The 12,824-nt window shown below is 45.0% G+C and overlaps 1 protein-coding gene across 3 annotated transcripts in view; it reads right to left on the reverse strand.

Moving 5' to 3' along the window:
* LOC146636641 (phospholipid-transporting ATPase ABCA1) overlaps positions 1 to 12,824 on the reverse strand; it is a 214,854-nt gene that overhangs the window by 111,848 nt on the left and 90,182 nt on the right. For 2 of the 3 annotated variants that reach the window (XM_085349622.1, XM_085349625.1), the window contains exons 25-29: positions 8,436 to 8,484; positions 6,265 to 6,372; positions 6,089 to 6,112; positions 5,399 to 5,538; positions 783 to 910 (exon numbers count right to left, since the gene is read on the reverse strand). In XM_085349622.1, the coding sequence (XP_085205748.1) occupies positions 783 to 910; positions 5,399 to 5,538; positions 6,089 to 6,112; positions 6,265 to 6,372; positions 8,436 to 8,484 (449 nt within the window). The remainder of the gene's footprint in view (positions 1 to 782; positions 911 to 5,398; positions 5,539 to 6,088; positions 6,113 to 6,264; positions 6,373 to 8,435; positions 8,485 to 12,824) is intronic. The other variant, XM_085349624.1, reaches the window with a different exon arrangement.

Consider the following 12,824-nt stretch of genomic DNA (forward strand, 5'->3'; position numbering starts at 1 on the left):
TGGATCTGTGTGTGTGTGATTTGGTGAATGGGGCTTGTAATGAAATGTGCTTTGAGAGCGCAATTAGAGGAGAAGCTCTATATAAGCACCAGTCCATTTACACGATGCGCTTACAATGGGCGCTGTGGTAACAACACCAAAGCAGCAATATTAGATGGAGTGATTTACAGTGGTGCATATCAGCGCGCCGCACGCGCCTCCTGAAGTGCTTTCAAAGTCCACTGGAGCCGGGCCTTGTCACAAGCTTTGCCATTTATTTGCAATGATGCTGAACGGCAGCCGAGGACGGGCGGTGTCCAGATCGACGTCCTCGGCGAGATCATCTCTCAGAAATGAAACGGCGAGGCCCGTTTCTGTAACATTTTTGTATTTTTTGCGCTTTGATTTTTCCATCTTTGAAGTTGAACTTTCCTACACAGTTGCAGAGTGTGTTGTTTATCTACTCAACCATGTCTGCTATTACAACTACCCACTGCTCCCTTAAATTATTTAGACCCCATCTGCCTCGGATAACAGTACAGATCATTTGTTAGAAGATTCCTTCGCTGTGAAAATCACGTTGATTCGGTTTCATGAAACTGCAATAACCTTACTGATGTTACTGTTGTATGACATCATTCAGCAGCAGTATCTCCTAAACTTAAAAAAAATCTAAAATAAATCACAGGTTGTTGTTAAGGCTCAAATCTAAATTAGAATCTGGGGTGAACTCGATTAAAATGCCATTTTAACTGATACCCGAAGAAAAACCACAAATCATTACTACATCTTAAACACGTTACCTATAGAAAGTGGTTTGAGGCAGGCCATACATCCAGGGCTGCAGCTCCAGGGGTGGAAATTCGGTGAACGGCGGGACGATGAGGGAGAAGATCAGAGACAGGCAGACAAAAAAAGCAGGCAAGACCACCTAGGAGGATGGTGACAAATTTAACAGTCAAAAAAAAAACAAAAACAACTTTCTTTTTTTTCCTTTTAACAGTTTCTGCTCTGCCCCAGACATTTATCTTACTCTTTTGAAGCAAAATGTAACAGAAATCAATTAAAACAGATTTCGCTGAAGTCTAGGGAAATAATTGCAGCAGATAAAAAAAAGGAGAAAGTAACGAAACTGAAACAGTTTTACGACTCGCCAAAGTTTCTCGAGCAAAATCAGAAACACAAATCCTTCATGCTTCCTTTTTTTTTTTAATTTTAAAGCCTTGAAGTTCCATTTAATCATGGATGTGCTGCACAGTTCCTGCACAGATGCAGGAAGCGAGTTGTATTCGTTTTATCGCCAATATAACGTCACAGCACGCAGCGGGTGGACGGAGTCGGAGCCACATTCCTTTTAAACAAACACAAACAATCATTATTATGCATCGTTTTAGGATCCCTGCACGTGCGCGTTTTATGCACTCGGAACGGTCGACGAGAGATCGATTTCACCGCCGCGTCTCCACCGAGCCGCCGCGCTGTTATTGCATTCCACGTGGCGCGGTCCGGACTGATGCGATCTACAGCGGCGGGGCACCGACGCAATAATGTGTACACATTAATATGCTCCCCGCCAACTTGTTTGGGCACTTCTCCATGCTTTATGAGTTTGATTAAACACTTCCAACACTGCCACCATCATCTGGCCACTCTGATGTAATTAGTTTCTCGCAATTCTCTTGTCTTGAGGGTGTGTGTGTGTGTGTGTTTTAAAAAAAAACCAGACGCTGCAACAATACTACCCCCCACCCACCACCCTCCAAATCCTCTTTTCTTCATCATGTAATTTGCTTTTCATTATATTGTTAGAGCTGACGAAAAGGTCTGTGTATGTGTGGGGGGGGGGGGGGGGAGTGCGAGATATCTTTACTGTTTAATCATTCATAGGTCGGGGTGCGCTCGGCAGCAAAGGGGAGGTTTGCACACACTTGATTAATTGCAGGGCATGCAATTTGCAAGGCCAATTCAAGATGCTACAATTGAAATCCTGAATTTACTACATGGAGCCATGGCCACGGAAATGTGCTTGGAGGGAAGATAAAGAGCAGCAATGAGACTGAAAAGCTTAATGGCAGACCGCAGAGAGAAGGAACTATTCTTGTTCTGTTGCTCCCTCGCTCTCCCTCCCTCTCTCGGCAGTAATTGGAGGTGACAGCTGGCACTTCTTCCATTGAGAGAAATCGGCAAAAAAACAGGGAGAAGTCATTATGCTCACAAAGCCAAAGCACTCACATGAACAATGCATGAGTTTATCGCATTCTCAAGTTTGGAGGGGATTTAAAGTAGAGGATGGGATTATATGCAAAATGGGTAAAAACACAAGATGAATAAGATGTGTTGTGTTGTGGTGTGTGTGTGTGTTTTTCTTTTTGCAGCAAAGTCAAAAGCCTCATTACAAAACAACCATTTGTGTCAATCCAATTACACCGGTGAATAATAAATTTAATGCCACAGCTTGCATTAAAGTGGATAATAGCAGCTCATTGAATATTTTTCTGCAGTCTTAAAGAGGGATATTATGTTTTTCCTTGTTTTCCATGGTATATGGTAACTTTAGGTACACCTTGCTAGGACAGGATTAGACATTTGGTGAACATTCAACAAGGTGCTGGAAACACTCCTCAGAGATTTTGGTCCACGTTGACATGAAAGCGTCGCACAGTTGCTGCAAATCTGTGATGTCAATCTCACGTTTCAGGGCATCCCAAAGGTGCTCTGTTGGAGGGAGAGCTGGTGACTGTGAGTGCAGTGAACTGTCATGTTGAGGAATCCAGATGGAGATGGTTAGGCTTTACCTGCTGGAAGTATCCGTCAGAAGATCGGCACCTGAACCATTGATACAAGACAGAATGGATCCATGCTTTTGTGTTTATTTATTTATCTCGCATTGTTAATCAAAAGCAGATAGAGCGTCTTTCCCGCCTTCTATTGCTCAAGTTTGGTGAGCCCGTGTAAACTGTAGCCTCAGTTTTCTGTTCTTAGTTGACATTAGTGTCACCCGTTGTGTGGTCTTCTGTTGCTGTAGCCATCTGCTTAAAGGCTCAGAGATGCTCTTCTGCATACCTTGGTTGTAACAAGCGGCTGTTGTATTGACTGCTCGGTTTAAATCAGTCTGATTTTTCTTCTGACCTCCGGCATCAACGAGGCATTTTCTCCCATGGATCCGCAGCTCACTAGACATTTTCTCTTTTTCAGAACATTCTCTGTAAACTCCAGAGATGGTTTCGTGCTCAGACCAGTCCGTTTGGCACCAACAACGACCACGCCACCTTCAAAGTCACTCAAATCACCTCCTTCTAAAGTTGAGTTTGAACTTCAGAAGGTCGGCTTAAACACGTCTGCATGCCTAAACGTCCTGAGTTGCTGCCATGTGATCGGCTTAATATTAATGTTGCATCAACAAGCAGCTGAACAGATGCACTTAATAAAGCCAGTGAGTCTATATACATATAAACAGTGGTGGATATTCATATTAACACATGGCTGAAGCGTCAGATGATGTAAATCAGTGTATTTACATGTAATCTTTGTGGACTGAAAGCTTTGTGCTGCTGTAAATGTGCAGTTTTAGACTGTTGTTTTTCTACTTGTGTGTCCATGTGAAATACATAGGCCCATAGCTCTAGCTGTGAGCACCTACATACTCTTCAAGCCTTCTGTTTTAGAGGGGCAGCCAATCAGAAGAACATTAAATAAAGGGTATGAACTGCACCAAGCTCAAGCCCCAGTATAAGATTAGCCCACTAAAGTGCTTGTTATTGCTAATAAAAGTTGATATCCACAACTTTAAACAAAAAGAAAAACACAGTTAAACTGAACAAATTAATACTTTATCAACTATTTTCCTGTTAGTGCTTAAATGGGGAGTTGCAGTCAGTTCAGTTCAGAGTGAGCCCCAAACACGAGAAGCCTTCAAGTCCTCGGCGCCACAACATAACCAATAACCGCCTCTGCCCGATTCTGACACTGCCAAGACTCACCCATCCCCAACTTCCAGCCCCATAAATCACTCCTTTTGTGTTTCTCGCTGCAATCTCTTTTATATTCCCCTAACCATTTGTATTGGAGCAGATTACCTCACTACACAATCATATCTGCTGACAATGGGAGCTGTTGACATGACAGGGTGGGGGTGGGGGGGGGGAAGAAACCCTTTAACCAAATGAATAAAGAGGAAGAGCCGTGAGGTGTGCCCTTGCAGACAATGTGCTCCCTTGTACATCCGCATTCACACACTTATCCTTCTATTCCTGCTCTGCGTCCCCACTAAAGAGGGACGTCCGAGATTGACAGTGACTAATGGGGGGCTGGTACTGCAGCAAATTACAAGAAGAGCCCGCACCTCGCAAAGGTGAAACACTGCTCGCTCTCCTCCTCTCGCCTCCTTCCTCTCACACAGGAAAGGATGAGCTGCACTCTTTAGTTTTCAGCTACGGTTAGTTCCCCACAACGGCTGCTGTCACATATGATGCAACGGCACGACGTCTACGTACGCAAGGAGTTTGTGCGCGCGTGTGAGCGCAAGCACACTTTAGGTCAGAACACACTTTTTACAAGTTGAGAAAATAATCAATGAAGTACCTGGAAAACTGCTGTTTACTGAAATTGGTTTTGACTTGTTTAAATTACGTCTGCTTATTGGTTTTGACTTCTGAAATTATGTTTATGAGGAGCAAAATAACATAGACATACACTTAATAAGCTAACGGCAATCTGTCGTCTCTGTAATTGTTATGCGATTGCATTTAATACGTGGCTAATGAAAGCACATGATTAGCACGCGGTGGAATGAAGGAAAAACAAATCATGGGTGTCACTTTGGCTTTCTGGTGCCAATCAGGGCGATCAGGTGAAACTGTCATGAACTGAAGCCAGCACACAAACGGATTCACGGCTTCCCGCCTGCAGACGTGCTGTTCTTTCAAAGTGCGACGCTGACACTGAAAAATATATACCTGGACTCAGATATTGACATTTTCTTTTCCAGTTACAGAAACTGACTGATTGGATCCAAACACTCAAACCTCCTCCACCGCACCAATCGCAGCCTGACTTTTGTCCTCTGGGCGTGCTTTTGGTACACCCACGTGTGCCGTCGGGGAGATAGAGATGATCATCGGACGTGCACTTTACTGACACGACGCTACATCATCCTGGACGCTGCCGTTCACATCTTTCAACGCTCATATTCTGCCGTCAGTTTCGATTTCTCTCCCAACATTTTAAACCCCGTAACTATTGACTCCATCAAGATGGATGAGTCTTCCATCCAGGTTTTAAATGAGCTCACTCTATCACATATGCCATTAACTGATTTTGAAAGCTAACATGTATTTTGCGCAATCCTACCTTGATCCTCCCATGCAACCCTACTAGCATAACCCTTCAATCCATCAATATGACAGACTGAGGCCATTACCTGGGCAATGAGTCCTTTGCGGCTCCTTCGGGCGTGGTGGAAGCGCTTAATAAAGAGCGCCAGGAACTGCTGTCTGATCAGCTTCCATCCGGTGATGACCGCGGATCCCCTCCCGCTGTCACTGGGGCTCTTCCTTATGTCTGGAATAGGCGTTAACCTTCAGCATTATTTATCATCTATGCCTATGTAAAAGATCTGCTGAGAATGCTTTTCAGCACCACTAATGGGCTGATCAAATATAACTTAAGTGTTAAACTGGCCAGCAGCACTAGCTCATTCCTCAAAGTGGCAATTTTACTCATTTCATGTATCTAGGCCTGACTCAAAAGGAAAACACTGACAAACACAGGCCGTGGACACCTTTTGTTTTACATATTTTCATTATTAAGAAGCACTTTTCTTTTCTTTACAGGATTCACTGTGAAAATTTACAAAAAAGCTTGAATCAAAGGCCAGTTTTGTGATGCAAGGCACACATTTAAGGAGTGAAAAACAGGTGAGATAATGTGTAGTGAAAGGGAAGCCTGCTTGAAAGTGAGTTTTTCTTGGTATTATGCTGTCTCACCTGAGGGGAAACAATCAAACTGAAGCCAAACTATATCAAATTAATAACTGAGAAACAAAGGATGTGGTGTGAAAAAAATAACAGTTGTAAAGATCAAACCATTGAGGACAAAACAGAGTATTTACCTTCAACTTTACTTGTGAACTTTTCTAGATGAGAAACAAAAAAAAGACCAAGATTTAAACAGGAAGTGCAGTTCATTTAACGAGCTTTTAAAACGCTTAAATTTAAAATATTGCTAATAAATCTATGTTTGCCTAATTTAAAAAAAAATAATCTGTGATAAATTTGAAGGACTTGCCACTCTTCCCGGTGGTTTGCTCAGTTTTTGAGTGGACGCTGGCAATGCTGTTCCTCTTGGCTTCGCGGGACCTTCTTTTGCTGTCTCTCACAAACAGCTCCTTTGTCGCTGTGGGAATACAAATAAGATATGTTGTTATGGCCTGACCCAATTTAGGGTTATAAATAACAATAAGAACAGCAACCTGCACTGCAAGACGCCATATTATTCCCTGCAAAAGCACAAACCCAGGTGTTTCAGGAACACGAGGAAATCCAATTTTTTGAGATTAGGCCGATAAGTGAGGTTGCTCGGCAATGGCTGCAAACAAAACTGTGAAAAGATGGGAACGGGAGATTTAGCCATTGAGGTCAATCAGTGACACATGAAAGCAGAGCTGGAAAGCGCCGTGTCTTTTTTATTTCAGTCGTCCTTCTCTACTGCAGCAGACGAACCCAAACCAAGGAAAATAACTTCTACCTACATCTGAGTCATCTTTTGCAAGTACTGCTATAAAAGTGACTCGTGGCCTGAGAAGCCAGTGAACGTGCGCTTAGTTCATCGTCATTAATGCAGTCGTGCTGATTTCTGAGACCTTTACACACAGCAATTAAATCCTGCTTTAGGCTGCTTTGTTGGTTTTAGTTCATTTTGATTAATGCATCTAGAGGATGGACACCAAAATCAAATGGCCTTTTTGGAGCCAGGATCTGCTTCAAATGCCAGGTTCTGATTGGCAAACTGCTTTTACAGCTACCTAAATGGGTCTACGTAATTCAACCAAATGGCTAGTTATTAAGCAGCATCGCTAATAAAAGCTGAAGGCAATACAGACGTGCCTTATGTGGCAACCATATTCTGCATTTGTATAAGTAAAGCTTGCTGCTTTATATTTGATGAGTTCATTTATTTTCCTGCTGTGTCAGTGTCAAAAACTTCCTTTAGCGATGGCATAAAAATTGTTGTGTCATCAAAAGATGTTAAAAGCTTGAAGTGGAATTACTCTGCAAACGGCTGATTTGTTTATAACATTCAGGGGTCGTTCTAAGGTGTTCTCATCTCCAGGCAGTCCTGCCAGTCCTGTTACATGTTGCTGGTGTAAATGATGCCCCTGGGTGTCGGGGCCTTGACTCCAAGGGTCGTCTTTAAAGTCCACATTTGGAAGTTGAAGATTTGGCTGAGAGCTTTGACATCAAGGAGACTGAGGGTTGTGTCCTTGTTTGGAGTTTGTATACGGCTTCATTTCATTCTCAAATGCTTTTTACCCCATTAGCCATAAAAGGTCGATGGGGTATTGTCGTCGCCGCCCACTGCAGTGGAGTGGAAATCCAAGTTTGTGAAGTCGACGTAGGATTTTCAAATTCATACCACACGGACATCCACAAAAAAATCTCATATAGGTTTGAATCTTAGTGACCTCGACCTCACGTAGAAGGTAGAAGGGCAAGTTTTCTCTAAATCTTGTGAATGCGATAACTCAATGAGGTGACCTAGGTTGTTCACATCCATACCACAGGTCAAACTACCAGGAGGCTAAAAGGTAGCAGTTGCAGTATTTTTACTCCTCCTTTCACTCACTGGCTGCTTTGCAAGCATCCATACGTGCCAAGTTGGTAGTAAGCTCCATCTCACTATTGCCGCAATCTAGTTTGGTATCACAGTCACACCAAAAAACACCCTGTGGGTGTCTGTGAGATGCCACTAGTTTTCAAACAGCAGCCATATTTGATGTATTTGGGACAAGGTGGGTGTACGCATTAACCACAGCATCACTTCAGGCAACCTGTTTGCAAATCTCATATGAGGCCATTAAAGTTGGGCCTAGAAAGACTGCAGAGCTGCTGCTGCTGCTTCTGCAAGCTGCTTTGCAACCCACTCAGCTCCTCCATTTCATACTATTCACGCCATTTCCAAAAAGCAATCCCATACACACTGAATGTGACACTTGTGCACTCCACACCTTCAGGCCTTCCACATTCATGTAGACGAGTGGAGAGGCCCTGAGCAAAGCCACTCTACTAAAAATATATCACTACAGATGGAATAACAATCAAGCGCCCCTCACAGAAATGTATTTTGTTTATTTGACAGAAATTTTCTAACCCATTAACACTGACAATCATACATTTATAGTTTGTTGATGTGTCTACATCATAATGATAGCACAGTGTGGTGTTTATTGGTCCACTTACGTTGTATATCTGCATCCACTCCAGTGTCTTCCGCCACTTTAAGGAATATCTGTAAAGAACAGAACATATTAGGCACATTATCTATATACTGCAGTTGTGGAGCATTAACTGAGCGACTGTGTGGCTATTTTTTTCTAATAAACAAATCAAAAATATGCTTAACAAATAAAACTCTACATATGTTGGAGTGCTCGCTCTAAGGTTTCTGTTCAGAATCACATCACAGATGTGCATCCACAGATCACAACCTTTACTTGAACACCTGCCGAGTGGAGTTTCTGAGCGAAGCGCCCTCCTTGACTTTATTTATGAATCCAGGTTACACAGCGAAATAAATAACTCTCCCTATTTGTGAGCATTTTTGGGTGTACGAGTTAGGCTACGTTTCATCATTTGACCTCTCAAAAGGCACGCTGCTGGGAGACTGAATGTTATTTGATGTGTTGAATTATTTTATTCAGGGGGTGCCAAATACAAGCTCTGACATCATAAAGCAGTATGAAAAGCTATATTATTTTTATGCGTTACTTTATTAACGTCAATACCTTGTCAGTTCCTGTTTTATTTTCACACGTAGCGAATAACTGCGTGTTTCAGAGCGTTTGGACTTCAAAAGAAAACATGGATGGATGAAATAACCATGGTGTGGCTGAATTATGGGAATTCAAAAGGAATTATTCACATCGCCCGCAGGCCGTGAGTGTTTAATGCATGTCGGCCTTAAATGAAGAGCATTAGGGAAGAGTCACTCGGCTTTATAATCCAAGACGGGCCTGCGTGGCAAACATGCTGCTTGAGTCATTTGTTTATGGGTCAGTGCTTCTGGGGAACATTGATTTGCAATCTACAATATGACGCTTACATATTAGTTCAAAGAGAAAGTCTTTTATTATTTTTTTCTTATATCATGATGGTGAGTCATGGTTTTGAAAAAAAGTGTATGACGTGAAAACGAGGAAGGGAGCAGGACAATATGTGAGGAAAATCTAATGGCGATCAAACCGCGCTGGAGAATTTTAGAAAGCAGACCAGTGTTGGTCTGGTTAAAACCACATTGAGCACGTTCATCCAAAATTTATCAATCACTACGAATTTGTTTGCTCTAAAATTAGATATGGTTTTCATCATTAACGGTGTCTTAGTAGAAGAAAGAGAAATCACTAACAGGATCTGAAGGAAAGAGTGAATAATAGACCCACAGCTCAGGTTATTGGCTAAAATGTAAAAAGGTTGGTTTATTATAGTGTTTACTTGTTTTGGGTGAGATTTACAAAAAGTCTGCAAATCATTTTTTTCCATTATCACTGAGAAGAGAAAAACAAAAAAAGTTCTACTACGGTACTGTGCAGAAGTCTTGAGCCACCACTCTTTTCTTTATAATTTGCTTTCAAGGTTTAAAGTTCCTCTTTGAACACCGGCTGCTATTTCGCTCACTTTCCGTCCAGTCCTTGTACCTGAACATTTTCAGAGGAATGTTTGGTTTCTTGATGCTCTTGACACTGACCTATGAATCATTCAGGCATAACTCAATGGATGAGCCAGTGCTGTTTCTTTTTTCTGTCACAAAAACATCATTTGCAAAAATTTATTTAGTGCAATCTATGAGAAAATACTAACGATAACACAGTTTGATGGGGAAACCGTATGTCCTCAAAAACAGAGGACAAAAGAAGCCTTACAAAGTCCATCCATCCATAGGCTGGAGCCTATCCCAGCTATTTTAGGGGGAGAGGCAAGGTACAGCCTGGACAGGTAGCCAGTCTGTCGCAGGGCTCCTAACAAAAACAAATTCTTAAAAAAAATGGCCTCTGACCCTTCAGTTGATCCATCTGAAGCCTCATCAGAAATGGTCTAAGTGGGAGAGTGGATGTTAAGAAGGGAAACGAGAAGAAAAGGCTCAAATATGCTAAATTACAATCAGTCTGACGGAGTGATGAATCAAAAATCTGTACATCGAGGTCAGGCGAGACAACAGTGAGTGACTACACCCATCTGTAAAACTCTGTCTGTCATGGTCCTGGGTCATTTTGGCCCAGCGTTTTGTGTTTCCTTGAAGTTCATTTTTGTGCTTTGTGTTTATTCTGATTTTGTATTGGTTTAGGGTTGAACCTGTAGTTTGGTGTGTGTATTCAGCCCTACCTGTGTCTGTCCTTGGTGCTCTGTTCATGTCCCCGTGTTGTGTTGTAAATCAGTCTGTGTGTTCCTGCTTTACTTTGAAGGCTCATGTTCTGGATTTCCTATTCTATTTTGAAGGTCTGTGTCTGTTGTCATTGTGTTCAGCTTGTGTCCTCCGGTCCTCATGTGTATTAGGTTCAGCTGTTCTTCCCTCCTGTGTGTGATTACCTGATTACCTTGTGTGTGTGTGTGTGTATATTTAGTGGGTGTCGGTCTGTGTTCATTGTCGGCTCGTCTGCGTTCTATGGTGTTCCTGTCTCTGCGTCTCTCTGCCCCACACCCCTTTTGTATGGTCTCAGGTTTGTCATTTAGTTCTCCCAGTTTAGGTTTCTTCAGTTGTTTTGTCATGCCTCACTGCCTGTTTCTGCCATTGTCACTTTGTAAATAAACATCACTCGTATCATCAGTCACTGCTGCATTTTGGGTCCTCCCTTTCCTCCACACCACACGGCTCACTCCGCCAGCCGTGACAGTACGAGCCGACCAAACATGGACCCAGCAGCTTTGTCTGGAGAGAGCGACCTCGCACGCATCCGACGCCTGATGGACTGGGTAACCCACACCACCAACGCAAGGGCACAAGTGGTGGGGTTAAAAGCCATCGAAGCAATCCTGGAAGAAAATCCCTACCTCTGCCAGCTTAAGGGAGTTTCAGGCTTAATTTGCAACCTGCATAAAGCCCGGGGGGTGGTGCGAGCTCGGGAATCCACAGACTTTGTCCAGCAGCAGCGGATTACGGCCACCCCGGAACAGCCACGTCAGCTTCTCCCGCCGGAGGTTTTGCCCGGCCCGCCGGAGGTTTTGCCCGGCCCGCCGGAGGTTTTGCCCGGCCCGCCGGAGGTTTTGCCCGGGAGGAAGCGACGATCGCGCCGTCGGCGCGTCACCCCACAGCCGGATATTGGAACTTCAGAACTGCCGGCCGTGGTGAGTGAGAAGGACCCTTTTTCTGTCTTGGACTGTGGAACAGTTTATCCAGGGACTTTGTTTGGTGCAGCAGACGACAAGGAGAACTGTGTGTTGCTTGCTCATTCTCCTGCTGAGCTGTCTTTACCTCGTTTAGCTGCACAGCCGCAAGCAACTCGGACTCCGGTATCTCCGCTAGCCCAGTCATTCATGCCGTCTCCATCTTCACAGACTCCCTCTGTACGGGAGACTGCGTCCGTGCCTCCCATTTTTGACTCTTTTTCTAGTACGTATTATTTGCAGAGAGACAAACACGTTAAAAATGCAATCGTTCCTCAACAGCTGGCTAGTTTAGAGACTGCTACTTGCTCCAGGGCCTCACCAGAGGTTAAGTTACAGCCCTCAGCTGACTCTGGACCCCTGGAGGCTAAGAACCCAGCTGAGAACTGCACCCGGCTGTCGCTGCCTGAGCAGGGTCGGTGCTCCGCGCAGCTGCAGTCTGTTTTGTCCCTGCCAGAGGCCCGTGCGCCTGCTGGTTCTGTTCCGTCCCTGCCAGAGGCCCGTGCGCCTGCTGGTTCCGTTCTGTCCCTGCCAGAGGTCTCCGTGCCTGCTGGTTCTGTTGCGTCCCTGCCAGAGGCCCGCGTGCCTGCTGGTTCTGTTGCGTCCCTGCCAGAGGCCCGTGTGCCTGCCCGTGTGCCTGCTGGTTCTGTTGCGTTCCTGCCAGAGGCCCGTGTGCCTGCTGGTTCTGTTCTGTGTGTGCCAGGGGCTCCAGTGCCCACTGGGTCTGAGACTGTTTTTGCTGGGGGGCCTGAGGAGCCCGTCCAGCCTTCTGCCTCGTCAGCTGGGGGGCCTGAGGAGCCCGTCCAGCCATCAGCTGCAATCTCATCACCAGCTGCAGTCTCATCACCAGCTGCAGTCTCATCACCAGCTGCAGTCTCATCACCCTCGCCTGCTGCGGCCTCAGAGTCTTCGGCCTCGCCTGGTCCGGTTTCAGCATCTGCTTTGGCTTCATCCTCGCCTGGTCCGGTTTCAGCATCTGCTTTGGCTTCATCCGGTCCAGCCTCTGCATCCTCATCATCTTCGTCTGGTCCAGCCTCTGCACCCTCGTCTGGTCCGGCCTCTGCATCATCCTCGTCTGGTCCGGCCTCTGCATCATCCTCGTCTGGTCCGGCCTCCGTGTCGTCATCCACGCCTGGTCCGGCCTCCGTGTCGTCATCCACGCCTGGTCCGGCCTCCGTGTCGTCATCCACGCCGCCGCCTGGTCCGGCCTCGGCTCCGCCTTCGTCTGGTCCCGCCTCGTCTGATCCTGCG

Source organism: Diplotaxodon limnothrissa, linkage group LG3, assembly GCF_057381915.1.
Source record: "Diplotaxodon limnothrissa isolate DT_005_m linkage group LG3, D_limnothrissa_male_GT1.1, whole genome shotgun sequence".
Lineage (NCBI taxonomy): Eukaryota > Metazoa > Chordata > Actinopteri > Cichliformes > Cichlidae > Diplotaxodon > Diplotaxodon limnothrissa.